This window comes from Misgurnus anguillicaudatus, chromosome 22, assembly GCF_027580225.2.
Source record: "Misgurnus anguillicaudatus chromosome 22, ASM2758022v2, whole genome shotgun sequence".
Taxonomy (NCBI): Eukaryota; Metazoa; Chordata; class Actinopteri; order Cypriniformes; family Cobitidae; genus Misgurnus; species Misgurnus anguillicaudatus.
Genome location: NC_073358.2, coordinates 20,156,402 through 20,177,894, shown reverse-complemented (window position 1 = coordinate 20,177,894; position 21,493 = coordinate 20,156,402). Strand labels below are relative to the sequence as shown.

General features: G+C 35.9%; 1 protein-coding gene across 1 annotated transcript; it reads left to right on the top strand.

Moving 5' to 3' along the window:
- The first annotated feature begins 16,486 nt into the window (after positions 1-16,486).
- On the top strand, positions 16,487-17,725 carry cox7c (cytochrome c oxidase subunit 7C). The gene is made up of 3 exons (XM_055197998.2): positions 16,487-16,655; positions 17,410-17,547; positions 17,657-17,725. Exons 1-2 carry the CDS (start codon positions 16,581-16,583, stop codon positions 17,524-17,526), a joined length of 192 nt encoding a protein of 63 aa, XP_055053973.1. The 5' UTR covers positions 16,487-16,580; the 3' UTR covers positions 17,527-17,547; positions 17,657-17,725.
- The last annotated feature ends 3,768 nt before the right edge of the window (positions 17,726-21,493 follow it).

Genomic DNA, 21,493 nt, shown 5'->3' with positions numbered 1-21,493 from the left:
CCACATCTTCTGCCAATTCTTTGTAAATGAACCTGTGTGCCCAAGTGCAAGTTATTATCTCGTAGGCGTAGTCGCTTTATTCATTCTGTCAACCCTCTGTGTCATGCCACATATACAGTACATGACTGGAGCTAACCTCTTCACTCTACTTCACTGTTTTATTTGATTCTACATGCTCACTGCAAAAAATCATTACAAATACTATTCCAGGAAATATCTAGAGGCATATTTACAGTATATCGCTGTTCTTCAGATTGTTTCAGGAATTTTCATGATAATAGAGAATATTTTTAATGATTGTGTTTGACGAGTGTTGCTTTTTTAAATGCACGTTATAAACGAGTCAAACTCATAGTGATTTTAGATTGATAAGGACTTCCTACTGATCACGGAGCCGTAGTACATGCAGAAGCTGTGCATGAAACACTGAATCGGAGCCTTACGATTCAGAATTGATTTTAGACAGGTCTTTTTAATGGGAACGCAATGCGTCAATGCACATCCCTAGTACATACTACATAGTTAGCCTTGGTGCCAGCCGAACTTAGCCCCGCCCACAACATTTCGGTCTGGTGTCGCTCCATTGTGGCGCAACTATGCTCGAACCAAAGCTGGTCGAACCAGTCAAATTGTCAGGTAGGGCTTTATACGATGATAGACAAATGATTAAAAGTAACGTAATGAACCATGTCACCAAAGAACGCTTTTGTTGAATCCGTTTACAACAAAGACGGCTGCCGCTGGAGAATTCAGTTGTGTGGATTCAGCCATCAAGTTTGTTCTAGAAGATATCAACAGCGCGTTGATTTTAAAAGAGGAACAGAAAAATGCGATCAAGGCATTTGGTGATCGGAAAGATGTTTTTGGCGTCCCTACTATGGGATTTAATTTAAAGTTTAATTTATCAGCTGGCTCCGATGGTAGTGATGGGAAGTTCAGATCATTTTTCTGATTCGGATCTTTGAATCTCGTTCATCAAAATGAACGAATCTTTTTTTGAGTCATTTCGTTCTTTTCGTTCATTTAAAATATGATTACCTATAATTTCACACACTAACCCAAAATAACTACTTATCTAAACAATTATGATATTTCTAACAAGTTATCTCAAGTTGTCTCAGAGAGTGATTTGTTCATTTTGTGTTGACCGTGCATGCGCATTGCGCAACATATGGGTTCTGAATCTGAAACAGATTAGTTCATCATTCTCTTGAGTCTCGAGTTCAGCCGGTTCCGAGTCTTTTGTTCTTCCTGTCAGTCCCATAGAGGCTATGCTGTCAGTACCAGAAAAAGAAATGATAAGTTCATTCAAGTCTTGAGTTCGGGTTCGGGTTCATTTCTCTTTCTGGTACTGGTAGCATAGCGTCTATGAGACTGAAAGGAAGAACAAAAGACTCAAACCTGTCCCGAACTCGAGACTGAAGAGAATGATGAACTAATCTGTTTCAGATTCAGAACCCATATGTTGCGCAATGCGCATGCGCGGTTAACACAAAATGAACGAATCACTCTCTGAGACAACCCGGTAGTCCCGAGTCATATTAAAGATGCATTCAAAATGAACGAATCGTTCATGAACGACACACCACTATCCGATGGTCGCTAAGAAGATGGGACACAATGAAAATGGGCAACTCGACGTGCACGACAACGTGGATATAACTAGAGGTCATTCATTCTCTGAACCCAAAGCTCAGTGGCCTAAACCCATTGGTCGAATCAGTCACTTTGTAGGCAAAACCTTAAAGTGCCCATATTATGAAAAACTCACTTTTTCTGGGTTTTGGGGTATTCATTTGTTTCTCTGATGCTCCCACACGTATACAAACTTGGAAAAAAATCCATCCATGCTGTTTTGAGTGAGATACAGGTTTCTGAATGTCCTCTGCCTTGAGTCTCAGATTACATGGTTTCAAACTCAGCTCCGTTGTTACGTAACTAACCGTTTCGTCACATTCAGTTTGAATTTTGCCGCCCACCACCCCACTCGCAGGTCTCCACCCACCAGGAGCTAGAGAGAGCACAGAGAGAGCAGTCACTTGATACACTGTGCTGTCATCATGTCTCACGGAAATAACAGCAATTTGGATATTATGGATTATACTCCCGCCTACTTTTAAAAAGTTTTATATAAGTAATCTTATATACAGTGTGTTACCGAAATGTGATGTAAACAACAGACTATCACATACTATAACAGACGGTCACTATGTATCTATATTTCACGGATTATACGCATTTGTGGACAAAAATGGTCATTGAATTTATTTTATTGGACTTTCATGGATCATTCACACATCTGAAACAGACTGGATTCGATTCGCGATCGTTGTATCAACAAAAAAGGTAAGAAGTCACGTTATATTTTGCATGTTGTCATCTTCTGTCACAAAATACTACATTAGAGCATCTATACATCTAAATCTCAAAACAGAGATCATACATTGATGCTAATCCTGTAAATTATACCTTTTAAATGTATAGTGATGTTAAAATTGTTTAAGTTAGGCTATATAGATATTTTTACAATTTTACAATAACTAAGTAATAGTGCTTTGCCAAACTAAAAGTGTTTTGCCAAACTAACCGAGACCGGGCCTTACCGCCCCAGCTTTTCTGACGAGGCTAACGCCCGAGCCTCTAATAACTGTACGGTCCGGACCTCCTGCTAGCTTCTAGCAATTAGCACGCGGTCCACAAGCAGAATACATCCCCCGGCGGGTCTTAATTTCGGTAATTTGCGAAAATAATGCGTTTGAAAATGTTTTATAACGGGAATATGTAGCATTGTCCTGGGAAAACGAGTTTATTGTTGAAACTGCTACGTCACAATTTACGCTGGAATCTTTGTGTGTCATGATGAGTTTGACACACCAAGACCGGGCCTTACCGCCCCGGCTTTTCTGACGAGGCTAACCCCCAAGCCTCTAATAACGGTCCGGACCTCCCGCTAGCTTCTAGCAATTAGCACGCGGTCCACAAGCAGTATACATCCCCCGCCGGATCTTAATTTCTGTAATTTGCGAAAATAATGCGTTTGAAAATGTTTTATAACTAGAATATGTTAGTATTGTCCAGGGAAAACGCGTTTATTGTTGAAACTCCTACATCACAATTTACGCTGGAATCTTTGTGTGTCATGATGAGTTTGACACACCGAGACCGGGCCTTACCGCCCCGACTTTTCTGACAAGGCTAACCCCCAAGCCTCTAATAACGGTCCGGACCTCCCGCTAGCTTCTAGCAATTAGCACGCGGTCCACAAGCAGTATACATCCCCCGCCGGATCTTAATTTCTGTAATTTGCGAAAATAATGCGTTTGAAAATGTTTTATAACTAGAATATGTTAGTATTGTCCAGGGAAAACGCGTTTATTGTTGAAACTCCTACATCACAATTTACTCTGGAATCATTGTGTGTCATGAGTTTCTTCTCCTGTAGTGTACTTATTAGCAGGGGTTAAATTGGGATTTGTTATGTGAGGGGGCTCTGCGGGGAGGGTACTTTAAGGGGTAACATGTTTAATACTGATGACAGCAAAGCTACTGGTGTGTTTTAATGACATTCTGGACCTCTGATAGGATTTGATAAGTTTCAACTTTAAATCTGTGCCAGAGATTGACCACAAATATTTCATAAAGAGCGTCTGAATTTTAAATTATGCAAATATATGAGTTTGACACCCTATATCCATTTGTTGCACATGTCATTATGCACAATTGATCAAACTTTAAATTAAGTAAAAGGAATCAACCTCCTTGAATAATTCTATATGCATAAGATAGGCTACCCAAAAAGATTAAATTAACAAGAAAAGGTACAACACACAGTACTGTATCATCAACATGCTGGTCAGCAGCTAAAACAATCGTAAGGTTTGATTTGTGTAATCAAAATACATAAATGTATTAAACTAAACAATGAGTTATAAGCAGTGTTATCCGGTTAACATACTGTAATTAGATGAGTGACATACATACTTTAGTCCTCTTGTCTCTACAATGTCAAATGATCCTGTGTGAAAGCGCGTTCTTGAAGTTCCTGAGTTTTTTCGCTCGAGTTGCATAACTTGCGCGAAGACGTGTTTAAAAGGAAAAGCGCGTGTTTCCGCGGCAATTGTGCCGCCCAATTTGCGTCATTTGCATCGCCCCGTGCAAGGACGCGTCTGATTGCGTCTTTGCATTGACTTTGTATGTAATCTACTCGCGCAAATCGTTGAACTTGCGTTGGTGAGTATGCCCTATAATGAATGGAAACACATTATTCCCTTCGCGTCAGTGCACACGCACCAGCGCAGCGAGTACACACGCACAAGTGCAGCGGGTACACTGGCACGAGCAGAGCGAGACCTTCAGCCTATGTGCCGGAGCTTTAAACCCTGCTTATTAGTGATACTTTTCTGCTTGATTTGTCTGTTGGCAACATAAACCGTTAATAATAATAATATATAAAATAATAACACAGTATGGTCTGTACTGCTCACGATATCACTATGCACGCGCACATGACGTTAGTAGTGGGGCGTGTTAAAAGGAGCAGCAGCTCATAAATATAATGACCAGCTCAAAACGGCACAATCTGAACTGCCCTGAAACAGAGGTTCCTAGAGATGGGTAACAATCTTTTCCTTCAAGCTATTTTGAGCAAACAACTTTTGAAACATGCTTTATGGAACTCATACACATATTTAACTTGTGGAAAAGCAGTCATAAGATGGGCACTTTAAACAAGTTCAAGTAGTTAAGACACTGTTTGCAAATCTCATCCACTCTTTTTGCAAAACTCTAAACATATTTTTATTCACTAAAACACATTTTGCACTGTGTGGCAAAATGGTAAATACATGTGGCAAAAGTTAAACAACTACAACACAGCTGTCATCGTTTACACACAACAACTCAAAATTGTTCCCACTTGTTTCTAATGATGTGATCAAATCAGTTGTCTAGAATATAACCCAGTTCAGATTACACAGGTGGCCCAGGTACGTTGAGCGTTGATACCACAATGGATGGAAACAATGTGAGAGGCAGAGGAGGAAGACGAGGAAGAGTTTGTGTAAGAGGTGGTGGACGAGCAACAGCAAGAGGCTCTCATTGTTGATATGGTGCGTCAAAACAATGTCATCCGACAGCAAAGACTTGTAGAAGACAATGTAAACTTTGAAGGTATCAACAGTGTCAGACTTTCTACAATTTTCTGTGTCCTCCATCACAACAGGGTAAGCATGAAGCAAGTGTACAGAGTACCCTTTGAGCGCAATTCAGAAAGGGTCAAAGATCTCCAATATCAGTATGTGCATATACATAGACTTTTGCAGAAGTATGTCTTTTTGATACACTTACAAAACAATGTCTTCGTCTCTTATCTATATAGAGGGTGTTTGAAATGGATTCCATGGAAAGGCCCCATGAATATATTTTTGTAGATGAAGCAGGGTTCATTCTGGCGAAGAGAATAAGGAGAGGCTGGAACATAATTGGCCAACATGCCATTGTGGAAGTCCCTGGCCAGTTAAAATAAAAAAATATTTGTTAATACATGGTGTGTGTCGTCATGAGCCGACAGACATTTCGCCACTTTTTCTATCTTTAATTTGTGAATGTCTTGTAAATGACACAAATTATTGCTGCCCTGACGGTCTGATAAAGTAATCATTTGTATGAGAAATCATTTGTATGCATGTTTGGAAGCTGAACGCGCAAGATGACGCAGTCTGTCTCACGCATATCCGGACAGACGTTCGCTGATGGCCTCTGACCCTGTCCATAAACATCTCTCTTTTTGCACAAACGGAGAAAGACGACGCAAAAGCAAAACTTTCTGAAAAGCATCTGCTTTAGAAATGACCACTGTGGTAGATGAAACGGAGACAATCTGCCCTTTTTGGATATTAATCATCTGGACTGATCGCGTGCTTTTTAATAAGGTAATGTTGCGTGAATATCTGATAATGTATGAATCCTGGTTCGGTTGTTGATCTGTCGCTGCTGTTTGCACGTTCAAATTAAATCTTTTGTTTTTACTAGTTCACAGACAACTATCAACTGTATTTTTAATCAATGACAATTTCATATTAAAATCTTATAAGTTAACGGTTAATGTTCGGTTTAGAAGCTACGGTTGTCGGTCGGGAAAATAAACTTATATGAGGATCCCTAATGGGGGGCTTCTCCATCAGTATGCAACCCTGGGGACATATAACACGTACCATCTTCTCACATATCTGGGTGGTCTTCTGGATGTTTTGTTTGAACTTGTGCAGCAGTATCAGGATTCAATAGAATAGAATAGTTCCTCAACCCAATTGAAGAGTTTTTCTCCACATGGCGATGGAAGGTCTATGACTGTAACCCATTGTGACATATGTGTGGACAAAATGTGGCAGGTAGTGATGTTACATTTGAAGCGGGGCTTCGGAGCTTGTGTCGAGCAAAAGTGGGCGTGCCAGATGAAGCATCGATTTGAAGCTTGTGTTGTTAACGTAGAAATCACGTGACAAACGAAGCTTCACTTTCTTCTCAGTCACGTGCGCGCTTCGCTTTGCGTGTCAGAACGTTTGAACCCCAGAGGTTTTTTTAGCAGTTATTTGCATTATTCACATTTTAGTTCCACATAATACCGAATAGATAGTATGTGCATATAGTTGTGCGTGTGAACATTATTCAATAAAATACAGTATTGAATCGTATGAATATTAACTTTTATTATTAATAGGCTACTGAAATTTTTGCCACACTTGAATTAGTAAATCCATTTATTATATTGACCATTCACACACACATGTTATGAGCTTTATTTGTACACATTACAGTTTTTCTCAAATGCTAAAACACATTTCACAAACATTTCCTCCATGTTCCCCAATGTCTAAACACAACACCCTTTTCTAAAGCTAGTTGTTGCTACTGACGTTTCGACACTGTGTCGAGATCCCGAAGCGTAAATGTTTCGAAACACTGCTCCAAAATGTGATTCGAAACACCCATGTCACATGATGAAGTGATTCGAAACACCAAAGTCACTTGACTATGGCTAAACGAAGCGGTGCATTTCACAAGTGTTTCGAAAGGTGGCGTACCTGTCAAATCTGCGTCGAATCTTGAACTGACAGGGTAGGAAACAATCTGACAATACCTCATGCGTTTTTGGCAAGATCAAATACTATAAATTACTGAAAAGAAGTCATTTTTCCTCATAGGTATGTAACACTTAGGCTACCTACAAATAATGCATGTCAGCAACAAGTGTCCCTTGTGTGAGAATGTTTTCAAAGGCTGGAGAAATTATATGTAAAAAAGAAACTGGTTGAGTTTATCAACACAGAACAAGTTATATATTTGAATAAAGATCTTTATATGTAAACAATGTGGCATATTATGGCTTGATATATTTTATGAATCTCTTATTTATTTGGTATATCTCTATTCCATTTTTTTTTATTAAATAGACCCGAATAACCTATAGTTATAGACAATTGTGAGCCTAAAAGCTCATGTAGTTGTCAAACAGATGTTAAAACAATCCACTCTATCACTTGTGTATCAATCAAACAACATGTGGGATACAATTTGTCAGCGCTCGTCTAAAATCTTGTCAAGGCTGCTTCCTGTAAAGACATGCAAACGACCGCTAGGTGTCACTGTGGAGGCGGTTTCAGATTGATGTTTCGAAGCCTCGAAACATACGGCACAATTGATTCAACTGTTTCAGTGTTTCACGAAGCCTCGCTCTGCCCACCACTAGCGGCAGGCAGAAGCAGTGGATCCAAATGCAAGTAACTTTTAATGATAACAAAGCGATACAAAACACTTCTAAAAGTGTAAAACTGAAACAACCACAAAAGCAAACCTGAACCACATACATCCATTCAACGACTGATACAAGACAACTGATACACTGGGCTTATATACACTGAAGGGGTAACATGGAAACAAGACACACCTGGGGAGCAATCAGCACACAGACCAATAAACAAAAGAATTACAACGAACTACAGACATGGAAGACAAAGACCAAACTTCAAATTAAGGGCACAGGAAAGGGGAACACAAGACATGACCGTGACACCCATATACAAGGGTAAATCTTTACAGGCAATGGAATTGGCCTGTGATGACATTGGTGTGGAGTGTTGTCAAGGCTGGATCTGGCACACGAGAGGGTTCTTTGCTGAGGCAGAATGAGTCTCTCATTCACTTTCATATTGCAATTGCACAATATTTTGTGTAATATGCTTTTCATTTAGAGTTGTCTTTGTTCTTTGGGCTTACTTTTTTATGCTGAAAATACAGTAATTCAATACTGTATTACTTGCAGTAGTATGCAATATATTTGCTGTACTGGGAATTTAATATTTTTTTTATATGGAATAAAAAATGTTCTATGTAACTACATGCCCTGGGGCCCGTTTCAATAAGGAGGTTCAACCAACTCTGAGTTTAAACTTGAACTCTGAGTTGACTTACTCTGAGATAGTAAACTCTGAGTTTTCGGTTACAGAACAGCTCATTTGAGTTAGTTAAATCGACTCTGAGTAGGTTGACTCTGAGTTAAGCGCGTGCACAGCCACAATGAAAAGCCGTCATCAATGGAGCTCAGATATTACGATTTACCATGGCAACAGCACGTGACAAAGAGGTCTTAATAATTTTTACTACTAAAATTGAAGGTGTTACTGCAAGTGTAATGCAACTACGAGCATATATTTTAAAGAAAAGAGTTGTTTTTGTAAATTGCTACTCTAGTAAATGCGTACATTTAATTTTTCATCACAGTTAAAATATCGGAAGTAAATAAACTGAGGACTGTACTACATGCAGATGCAATCCCATGGACAAAAAGATGACAGCAGCTCAGCTAAAAATGAAATTAAGCATAATACTTTGTCATATAAGGCTACAAACTTTACAAATGTTTGTCATGAATAAAACAAAAGTTTGCCGAGCCGGGATTCGAACTCCGATCGCCGACAGTACGTCTACCCTAGTCTCGCGTAGCCAGACCTTCAATACTGAAGGTCTGGTGTTTTTCGCTGCTTTTTCTGGACAAAGCCCGCCCACGAGCTGTTTGACCGACATGTCAAACAACCAATCACAGTTTGTTTCATCTAGCGTCACGTTTCGGACTCCCCACACAACGAGCCGGCTGGCAACAAGTCAGTTATTGAAATAACCAGCCCCAACCGAATAGCATCTAAATAAACAACATTACTCACCATAGGACAACGTTGTGCACTTTATCAACAGCCACACCAATGAGACGCTCCCGTTAAACATCTGTTTGAAGCATATCTCTCCACTTTTTAACACATACAAGCAATTCAGCAGAACCAAACTTTTTGACTCCACTAACTGCCTCAAGCAAAACTCTTTGACATCTTTTAGAGAGTCGATGCTGCGAACTTTGCATATTTTTAAGAATCCAATGTTTAGCTGATCATGATAACTGCTCATTATTATCCACGTGAACACGACTGATTCTCTTCCTCAATGGAACGTCAGAGCTTTGTTTTCCAGGGACCGAAACTAATCGCTACACTCGCGTCTCCTGGAAATCCTGTTTATTTCAACCAATCAAAGACGACTTTAACATTCTCACAGGGTTTCCAGAAAAGTGTACGAAAAACATCAGACGTTCAGCCAACAGATTGTGGGCGTGACGTCTGAGGCTGAGACTACGTCTACCCTAACTACTGCACACAGTACTACCCAGTAGACCAGCGGTAATGACAAGTTGATGCGTAAGAAATGTCAAGCCAATTATATAGATGTAAGAGCACCACAAAGAGTGATATTAGTCATATAAGGATATTTATATATCTAAAATTACTGCAAAAAAATAATAATTTCGCTCACATAAATGTAAGTGTATATTACAAAAAACCACTCGGGGTCTCAAAATCCACTCGCAACATAAATCTAACTTTCTACAAATGAATGCAACATCATCATCTACAGGATTCTCTATAAAAGTACATGACATTTTAGTCACTAAGACCATCTATGCACCTAAGTATATCATATTAGCTTTTCAATTTACTGTTTTAATTTTTTAGTTGAAAGTTTAGTTTAGTTATAAATATATAAAGTAGTAAGTTAAAATGGTTTGCACTGGCAGTTTAATTATAACTTAAAGACAGCTAAAAAATATTTTACAGTGTACATGATAAAAATGCACAATGAATGAATGTACTAAAGCAACTAACAAGATTAAACACTGCTACTACTTTAAAAATGGGGAAAAGACCACAAGAAACTCAGAGTTTACAGGATAAAACCTGCTCCCGACCAGGTTAGGTTCAGAGAGTATGTTACTCCAGAAACAGACTCTGAGTATAAGTTACCTCTCCTTCTGAAACAGGCTTGACTGACCCTGCCATCTCAGGTTTAACCTACCTCCCTTTTTGAAACGGAAAACTCAGAGTTTCCCTTATTTCAGGGTTAACAAACTCAGAGTTTGCCCTTCACCACCTTTCTGAAACGGGCCCCTGGACACTGTGTTCTCAATTTTTTGTTGTAGTGTTTAATGAATGCTGATGAGTGTTTATATATTGATTGGCTGTGTTTATGTTTTGAAAGCATTGTTTGATTTTGAGCACAGACCAAATGGTTTTGAGGCAAGTGTTTGATTTTGCCAGAAGAGTCAGGGGTTTAATGAATGTAGTTTAAATACTGGGTTTTGTGTATACATTTTTGAGAATACACTGAAAAAAATGATTCATTGAATTTAATCAATTTTTTTAAGGTAAGTGGTTGCAATCAATTTATTTAAGCTACATTTAAACAAAAGTTTTATATTTTATTTTACGTTACTAATGTTTTTTGTTTAAATGTAGCTTAAATAAATTGATTGCAACCACTTACCTTAAAAAAATTGATTAAATTCAATGAATCATTTTTTTCAGTGTATGGGTGAAGGTTTAAATAAATGTGTTTTAGCAATTGTGAAATACTGTACAAGAAAAAAAATTGTGAAGGGTGCTGGAGACTTGCCATTGGCTGTTGCATTTGAATACCTAATGTAAGTTTATGAAATGATTAGGGGGTATTTTGTTTTTATTATGAATATATTTTTTATATTATTGTTTTATGTTATTAGGTTTTATGTAAAAATGCCCTAAAATGGGTTCATTTTTTTGTGTTCAATTTATTTTTGTTAAATTCATTCATATTGATTTATTTTCTTTTAAGTTACTGTTGTAGGGATTAGTAGTATTGTTCCTGTAAGCTAAATACTGCTGAAGAGAGCATGTAACACACATACGAAAGTGACCAAATTTACATAAGACAGATATTATGTCTTAAAATAATAAGTTTGACCATACCCTTACGAAACAAAAATATATTGCAGTATATTGGAAAATATCATGTAATATATTAGGCAACATATTCCCATATATGGGATTTAATATTTATATTTTCCAATATATTGAAATATATGCATGAAACATACATGTATGTATGATACAAAATATATTGCAATCAAGAACAAAAAGGGCACTATATTTTTTACATGTAATAGTTTGTCTTTATATGCTTTGATATATTGCAATATATGCATAGACCATACATGTATATATGAGACAAAATATATTGCAATCAAGAACAGAAAGGGCACTATATTTTTTACATGTAATAGTTTGTCTTTATATGCTTTGATATATTGCAATATATGCATAAACCATACATGTATATATGAGACAAAATATATTGCAATCAAGAACAAAAAGGGCACTATATTTTTTACATGTAATAGTTTGTCTTTATATGCTTTGATATATTGCAATATATGCATAGACCATACATGTATATATGATACAAAATATATTGCAATCAAGAACAAAAAGGGCACTATATTTTTTTTATATATATATATATATATATATATATATATATATATATATATATATATATATATATATATATATATATATATATATATATATATATATATATAAAATGCTCGAGTAGGAAGCTGAGATTCAGGCGTGAAGAGAGGACAGGATGCGTAACAAGGAGCAACAAGGAGGCTGATAGATAGGTCCTGACCTATGATCCTGACCCACACTCCTAATCAGTAGGTGGCGGTAATGCCACTAAAAGTTGTTTGCCCACTGCCAGTAAAACTGAAGAAGAAGAAGGCTGATGTCAGCAGGCTCCAAGGAAACTTCAAGTTTTAAAAGGTATATAAGTTTTCAGAGCTGGTGCTTTTCAGTTTTTATTGCATCTCTGAGAGATTTTTATGAACAACTTGTTGTTCTGCTCAACAGATGCTGTTTTAAAACAGTTTCCTATAAGGCCAAGGAAGCTGATGTCAGAAAATCTATCAACAGTAGAATCTGCAAGCTAAATGCATTAAGACACCAGTTGAAGAGCAAAAGCATGGGTTTGTAAGGGGTTTACATCAGTGAAGACCCAAGGTGGACTCCTAACCAGGATAATGGACTGTTCTTTTGGCAATTTTTTTTTTTTTTTTTTTGCTTTTTCACGGTTCCCAAAACTTCTTGAAAGTTTGTTTATTATTTATTTGTTCATTATTTTCTGTGCATTTTGTTTATTGATATTGTCTTTATTGATATTGTCTTTATATTGTATAATGGCACTGCTGAAATTTTGAAATAATTTAAGTTGCTTCAATTTATATTTTGTATATTTTTTGTTTAATGGCACTCTTTTAAAATGTAATTTATGTAAATGCAATGCAACACATTTATGTAATGTAATGTAAAGCCAATCACATTTCCTTTGACTGACCATATGCAAAACCTCTTGTGGTTTTAATAGGCCTATAGAGCTCTGTACCTCAAATTGGGTTTAGTATCTGTGCCTGATTAAAAGAAAATAAAGGTGGCTTTTGATAGATTACCCATCAGTCTGTGTTAATATGTGGTGTAAATGTTTGTATATTGCAGGTTGCATATTTAAGTATTTATATATTTTAGATGTTTCATGTACATATACTGTATATATCCCAAATATATTCATACATTGTATGTGCATGTTCTCATATATGTACACATATTGTGCATACATTTACAATAAATATGTACATATATTTCCATCTAATTTTAAATATATGTAAAATGTATTCCACAAGATATCGAACACATATCTACATATATATTTCCATATAGTTGTACATATATTTGAAATATATTCTACCATATAGTAAACATACATGTGACACTATATCTGTACATATATTTTTAATACATATTCCCATATATGCACATATATTTCCCATATTATTTTACATATATTTAAAATGTATTCCACAATATATCGAACACATATCTACATATATTTCATGTATATTTCCATATAATTTTACATATATTTGAAATATATTCTACCATATAGTAAACATATATGTGAAACTATATCTCTACATATATTGTTAATACATTTTCGCATATAAATCAAAATACAATATTGCAGATATTTATAAATATAATATTGCATATATAAACACATATATTATATCCATGTACAATATATTGAAAGTGGCAATAATTTGTATATTTTGCAATATACTGCAATATATTACACATATATAGAATATATGTACCATCAATATATTATTCCTTGTATTGCCAATGTATAATATATTGGAAAATGGAAAGTAAAATAATATATTGCAATATATTACAATATATTTCAAGTAATATATTTTTAAAATATATTTTCCTTTCGTAAGGGTAGACAATATGATACGGATGGCAGACTGTGTCATCTGGGGGGTTACTGCACCCTAATGCCCCCCACACACACCCTGATCCAACTGGTAAAATTTTTCATGCATATGCATTATGGCACAGCCTGTGCCTTTGCATTCAATCTGTACACTGTATGTCACTGCTCTGAGATGAAGAACTGCTTACCTTGTAACCCAAACATGCTGTGTTGCGATGAGTTAGATTATAAGAACTTTATTGTACTGACTGCTAAAGAAAGAGAGAAAGAAAGAAAGAAAGAAAGAAAGAAAGAAAGAAGGAATCATTGCTTATTAACATAGAAGTATATATCATTTATTTTTACAGTTTGAATCATATTTGTGATATAGCCTAACCATATCTCATCAAGTGCTACGTCAGTTTTATAGTTATTATTAAAGGGGCCATGGCATGAAAATCTGATTTTTTCCATGTGTAGGTGATATGATTGGGTCCTCAGTGCTTCTATCAACCAGGGGCGTCGCTAGACCCCTTTTACTGGGGCACGTGCCCCAGTCTAAATCTTTTGTGCCCCGGTGTAAATCTCAAGTTTAAATTTTAGCAGTTAAAGGCGGAGTCCACGATGTTTGAAAAACACGTTGGAAAAGGAGACGGGCCGACTACCAAAACACACTTATAGCCAATCAAATCAAATCAAATGCCGGGTTGCGTATGTGTGGGGCGGGTCTATCAACAGAAGGTCCAGATTCTATTGGGGTAGGGGCGTGTTTGTTTAGGTGATTTCAAATATCAACATTGGCTTTCAAACATCATGGACTCCGCCTTTAACTAGTGCAATCCTTAAAACAATTGCGGCAAAAATGGATCTATTTCCAATGTAGTTACCCAATTTACGTTTGTAAAAGCGACGAAGCAGTCGCATTGATGCGTCCACGCACGTATCCATGTCCACGCGCGTCTTTGCGTTCCAGCATTCAAAAGGTGATGCCACGCGAGTGAGTTATAGCTTATGAAAACATGACGAGACTAAAGTAAGTTTCTAAATAATAATCCTAATCTTACTTTGACTCGATCATATTGGCTTATGTGATGGACATCAGAAATGTTTTGTGCAAAGCAGGGAAAGGGAAGAAGAAAGGAGAGATAATGAGTTTAGGGAGGTAAGACAAAGTACATCATCACCCTGTCAGGTCTTAAAACATTCTCACACCTCTTGTCAAGTCAATAGAATTGCATTGTTGCTGAGAAAATCAACAGATGTATGTTTTATACTGTTCTGTATTTTCAGATATGAAATTAATATTTAGTTTACTAATATTTAACTCTAGGACACTAACTTACATAACCGTTAGCAGTAACTATGACTGGGATTATTTAGTATAGAAGTCATAAAAAGACTGGTTTCTTAAAATATTCTTGTAAAAATATTCTTTTAAAAATAAGTTATTAATCATTGCTATCATTGTATAATGTAGAAAATATTTTTCTGCTTTCATTATTTCCAAACATTTTATCCCATTTATGCCTCCAAACATGTTAATAATGTTAGGTATGATGAAGATTGGCCTTTGCCTACACTTGTTTATATGTATCTTTCGCAGTAACTGTTGCACTGTAGAATAGTGGGTTAAGCAAAGGACATTGTATAGAAGTGTTGCACAGCAGGCTTTCAAAAAAAGTCAGCAAAAAATGGGGGCCCCAGTACAGCTTTATGTCTAGCAATGCCCCTGCTTTCAACCTAGAAAATGTCAAAAAGATCAACCTAGTAACTTAGTTTTGGTAAACCATTCTCTACAAGCACCTGAAAAAATAGGTTGTTGAAATTTGGCTCTCCTTATGATGTAATAAGGAGCTCTTATTAAAATAATACCAACCCTTAATCTCCACTATCCAACCACAGCACTGCCATTTAGTGCAGAGAAAAGCACAATTGAGTTTTAATTGCAATAAACCATCATCATTGTGATTAGTGTTTGAATTTCATCCACTCATTTGCATTTTAAAGGACACACCCAAAACGGCACATTTTGGCACACACCTACAAAGTGGCAATTTTAACATACTATAATAAATTATTTATATGGTATTTTGAGCTAAAACTTCACAAATGTGCTCTGGGGACACCAAAGATTTATTTTACATCTTAAAAAGTCTTGTGCCATGACCCCTTTAAACCCCAATGAAGGTCAGTGGATCTAAACGTTTCATATGTCATTAAATGTTCAGCGAGGATTAATAGTTGGTGGGATTTCATTTTATTATCTTTTAGATTTAATGATGTAAGAAGAATATTTTTCATACGCACTTATAATTTCTCCTGTTTGTTTTTTGTTGACTTAATACAGTTATTATTTTAAAAGCATTCGCATTTATGTCATAGCAGCCTCTTATGAAACAACTGCAATACATTTATGTTTCTTGGTAAACACCCAACTGGGGAATGTATTAATTGTAGTCAGCATGAAACTGTTGAACTTGTTCTGCTTCACTGTAGGAAATACACTAAAGAAATGTCAGTTTATTTAGTAATTTAAGAAGGTTGATCACAAAGACTTTGCAGGTATTTTAGGGGAAAAGAAAATATATGATTACATCATTAAGTTTATAAAAGAAACAAAGCTAAGCAAAAGAATTTAGATCTATCTAAGATTTTTTCACTGAATATCTCATAAGCATGTATCTTGTTCCACACTCCAGTCCAGTTAGTGGCGGTAATGCCCCTCCAAGTTGGTTTGGCAACCGCCAATAAACACCAAAGAAGAAGAAGAAGAAAACTACGTTTCCCATAAGCACTCACGTTGTGGTTGGTAGATTACCCACAAGTCAATTCGTCATCTATTTCACCAAGAAGGTCGTTCGTTCGGAGTGCAGCTCGCAAACCTCGCACACATTAACCCTCAAACAATGCTCGGACAAGCGGTGAGAAGATTTGCGACCTCCGCGGTTCGCTCCAGCCACTATGCTGAGGGACCAGGGAAGGTAATGACATTATTGGATGTTTTAGTCAGTTTCTTTATGAAGCTTCCGCACATGATCATCGATATTGCGGCCTGCTGTAATAAGAAGCCCGCTCTGAGGTCGTTTCGTTTCAGTTTTAACTAACGTTAAGTGATCGTTTTTAAGGATTATTACAGGCCAACACGTGGCTATATTTGTATAAATGTATTTACATAACTAATGTTGTGATAATAAGCGTTACAAAACTGTATGAAACCGCCGGTACCCCTAGTTTAGCTTTGCTTAACGTTAGCGTGGCAGGTTAGTGACTGATCAGGTCACAGCGACTTTGTATGTGAACTGCTCGTCATGAAACCTTTTAAGTGAATTTAAAGTAAATGTATTTTTTGTTATATAAATGGGCTTTATGATTACTCCATGTGATTGAAGACGTTGCTTTATCTGTTATCAGTGGTGTGTATAATGTCCTTGGTTGTCGTGCAGTTCTGTTCAGCTGCTGTTTGATTATCTTCAGTATAAGTTACAAGTTGTAATACATAACTACACATGTTTAACACCACTTGAACCAAATCTAAAATGTTTAAGAATTAGACAATTTTCACGGAAGTTAAGCTGGACCGCCCAGTCGATGTCAGTGAAGAATACTGGGAAGGTCACAGCAAGCTAGATTTAATTAGAAATGTGATAAATGTAATATCACAGGGAATGGATATTGTTCTATATCCACATTTATTCATTAAACTGATTTTTTTTAAATATCCCAAACTTTTTGCAGAACCTGCCATTCTCAGTAGACAACAAGTGGAGGCTTTTGGGCATGATGGTGCTGTTCTTTGGCAGTGGGTTTACCTTCCCATTCATTGTTGTCAGGCATCAGATCCTGAAGAATTGAAGCTCCTACCAGTCACTCTCTGTAAGATATTCATTAGAATCCAAATTGAATTAAGCAACGTCACTTTAAAAGTGTGATTTTTGTTTTTGTTCCCCCCCTTACATTTCTTCTTTCTGATTTTCTTTTACAGCACAGCTCTCATCTTCTATTATGGATCCTGCCTGTAATGTTATTGTAAATAAAACAAAAGATTACATTATCATGTTTTCCATGTTTTGTGTCTTTTTTTCAAGACTTGAAGCATAGGTTAAAAAGTTCTGTGAATAGTTTTTGCTTTCTCAGCTTAGTATGCAATTAGTTAACAATTTGCAGGTTGATTTATATTATACCTCTATACAAAGGGGGAGGCTATGTTAACAAATGAGCTATAAATGCCTGCATTATGTTATATCCACCTGTTTCTTGATGTAATTGTGGGCACCCCCATCTTTGAGTTTTCCGGTTTATGACTTCCGGTAAGCCACTAAAGCTAATGGTAGTCTATTGTGACTAATTTGTGCAGTTAGGGGTTGCCATAATAGCTAATACAAACACAGTAAATCTATACAAAACATTTGTTTTAACCCCATGCACAAGAGCTGAATGTGTATGTGGCGCACATGCACTCATGATCTGTATTTACAAATCCATCCAGTAAAACCTTTCATAGAAACTGCCAGTAAACAATAAATACAATAATTGTTTAAACACAACTAATATTATAAAAATATGCTGATTTATTTATTCTGCTACAATATATTATTACAAAAATGTGATTACAGTACAGAATATATACAACATGATCTGCTTAGTTAATGTTTATAATAGTTTGTAATGTGTTTCACAGTACTTTTGTTATGTTTTAAACGAAAAAGCAAATACTTTAAAAAGTAAGCAAATAATTTCATAAGCTCATGTCTCCACCTGCGTCACATTCTTATTGTACGCCCACGCATAGGTATCTCAGGAGACAGGAAGTAAACCTAACATTGAATTCGGACATGCCATTGATGCCTTCCTGCCTTGGAAAGCTGCCTCAGAAGGCAGCAATTTAGAGTTTTCGGACGCAGCCATTATGTAGTTTGGTTCAGGCTCTGGTCTGGTGCAATAAAAGCTGCAGTTTATTTTTTGCTGTGTCAACAACTGCTAATATAGCCTACCACACAGTATATGTATGGTTTTAAAAACATGAATTTGTGAAATGATGGTCATTTTAATTTGCAGGAGACTTTAACAAACCTGGCTTTGGCATTATTTGTCACACTTGTTATTTGAGTTGTATTGTGGGGTATAGTTGCAAGCTGCACATTTTGGTAAATAGAATGTAGGTCCTCCAATTATTCTACACTGCAAAAAAATGAGTATTTTTATCTTGTTTTCAGTAAAAATATCTAAAAAATCTTAAACTAAGATGCTTTTTCTTGATGAGCAAAATGACCCAAGAAAATAAGTGGTTTTTAGACAAAAAAGATCAAGTTTTGGGTGTTTTTGTGCATAAAACGAGCAAAGGAAAATCTGCCAATGGGGTTAGCATAAAATCTTGAACATTTTTACCCCATGGGCAGATTTTTTTGCTCGTGATATTTTTGGTCTAAAAACTAGACTTATTTTCTTGGGTATAGTTTTGCTCATCAAGAAAAAGCATATTCATTTAGGAATTTTTAGATATTTTTACTGATAAGAAGACAAAAATACTAAGAAAATGTTTTCTTGAAAATAATTTTTTGCAGTGTAGGCATACATAAAAACACTTTTCACTGCTGCAGTTTTCTCCCAAAACAACTGAAATACTAAGGAAATGTTTTAAGAAATGCTCTCATGGATTAAATCAAGTTCAAGTGATCATTATTGTCATTCTGCTAAGATATACAGCACAAAAAGTACAGTACAATACAGCACAAAAAACTGTGCCTCATATGAACATGATGCAGTAAATTTAACTCATACAAACTTGCATATAACTGGCTAAAAGAAGTTATCTCTACATATATCATGCATACATATTTTGGTTTTAACAAAAACATTATACAAGCCTATTTACAATCTGCTCATTCTCCATGTGATTATGATATTTAATCAGTATTCAATTGTAATGTACAGCATGCCATAGATTCTTATAGCACCTATAAAAGTGCATCAGGATATAATAGGCAGGCTGTGGTGTATGTAGCCCTATATGTAAATGTGTTTCTTGCGGAGTCTACACATTTGGAGTACTTTACTTTACAAACAGTATTGCACATACGGTAAACAACTTAGCAAGAGGCTGTTTTTGAAAAAAAAAAAAGAATAAAAGCTGTAAAAAATTCAGGGAAATATAACTTTTATTTATCCTACAGTAGAAATTCTGTCACAGTAGACACAGAGCTTCCTCAGCTTGAGAGCCCTCGATAGATGAAAATGAAAGGACTAAAAGACTAAAAGAATGTTTTTCAATGTGGAAAATATTTAAATGAAATGTCAGTTGGAATTCTGGACATGCACTGAGAAGTCACTCACACCTGATTGCCTGGCTTCTCAATATAAAGATTTAAACAAAAAATCTCTTTGAGTGGTATTGTTGACCCTCCACACCTTGCAGCTTTTCCGCTGCTAAATTTTGATATGATTTTCAATTAACCTTCTTCTGCCAAAAGCTTTGAATACCTGCGAACAAAACAAGGAGGGAGACACAAAGCGACAGGCTAAAATTCAAAAGAACTGGCATTATAATTTTATTTCACTGGTTGCTGGCATTTTTAAAGGGACCAAAGGGCTGAGAACAAATCAAACCATCCTGTTCAGCATTTACTTTGGCTGATGGATCCTGCTAATTTCCAAAATAATGGGGAATACTGAGACCATATGTAAGCTAAAGGATTCTGGCCTATTTCCTCTTTTGACTACTTTTCTATTAAAAAACTTTGTCACATTAATCGCCAAAGAATAAATGTTGTTAGGAAACATATCACTTTACATATTCATTTCTATTCCTGTCAGGGCTATGATCAACTTTTGCCTTGGTTTATGAACACAGTATCTCCACTGTCAAGTTCAGTGTGACTTTCAAGGCTTCATGGTGTTGTGTGTGTACTCACTTAGACTAACCATTTATGTATCGCTATAACACTGCGTTGTCCTTGAGAACAAAGATGATATCGCAGCCAGTGCCAGAACACTAAGGTCATAAAGAACAGGCCATTAAAATCAACCAGCCCTAAATCACAGTCTGCAAGATTGTATGATAACTCTTCCCTAGACATAGACCCTGATTAAAATAAAGCATAGCCATTAAAAATCAATTCCATAATTGTATATTAATGTTTAATGATTTTGGACTGTCATGCAGCACTATAAAGTTAATGTACCATCAAATTTGCCATAAGCAATGAAAATCAATGCAACAATACACTGAGTTTGTTAATTGTAGATAGATTTGTATTTGCTTCAGCTCTGAAGCAAAAATGACAAATTTTAGTACTTTTAATAGAAAGCAATCATTTTGCTAATTTTTTAATATGCTAAAATATTTGCTAAAACATTTTAGGTTAATTGGTTTTATAATTAGCTAATTATCCTTCTTCCTTCATGTGGCTTTTTTATGGTTATTATATTTGATAAATAAACCATAGATTGATATCAGTACTATACAGTTTTGTACATAATCTACAAGAATGTATACTTTTATATACTGTATTGTTGTCACATTTAGTTTAAAATGGAAAGAAAGAATATCAGTGCACAATGTGAAATCCAAATATAAGCACATTACTTTCAAGTATGAGTTAGTTACTTGAAAGCATGTCTTACAATGTATTGTATCTAGGAGTGTGCTGCGGAGTCAGTGGGCCCTATTTTAACGACCAATCTTTCATATTTAAAAGCATTTTTGTGCTGCTGGTGCGCATTCATGTATGTGATAAGCAAATCCGCGTTTTTTTACTGTTTTTAATTTACTGTTTACTCTGTAAATAACAAAAAAACAACATATTGCGCAGTCTATTTTAGA

Bases quoted from the DNA above. Each gene is read 5' to 3' on its own strand.
- cox7c (XM_055197998.2), top strand. From the start codon at position 16,581: ATGCTCGGACAAGCGGTGAGAAGATTTGCGACCTCCGCGGTTCGCTCC. The intron at 16,656-17,409 runs GTAATGACATTA...AACTTTTTGCAG, and splicing joins ATGCTGAGGGACCAGGGAAG to AACCTGCCATTCTCAGTAGA.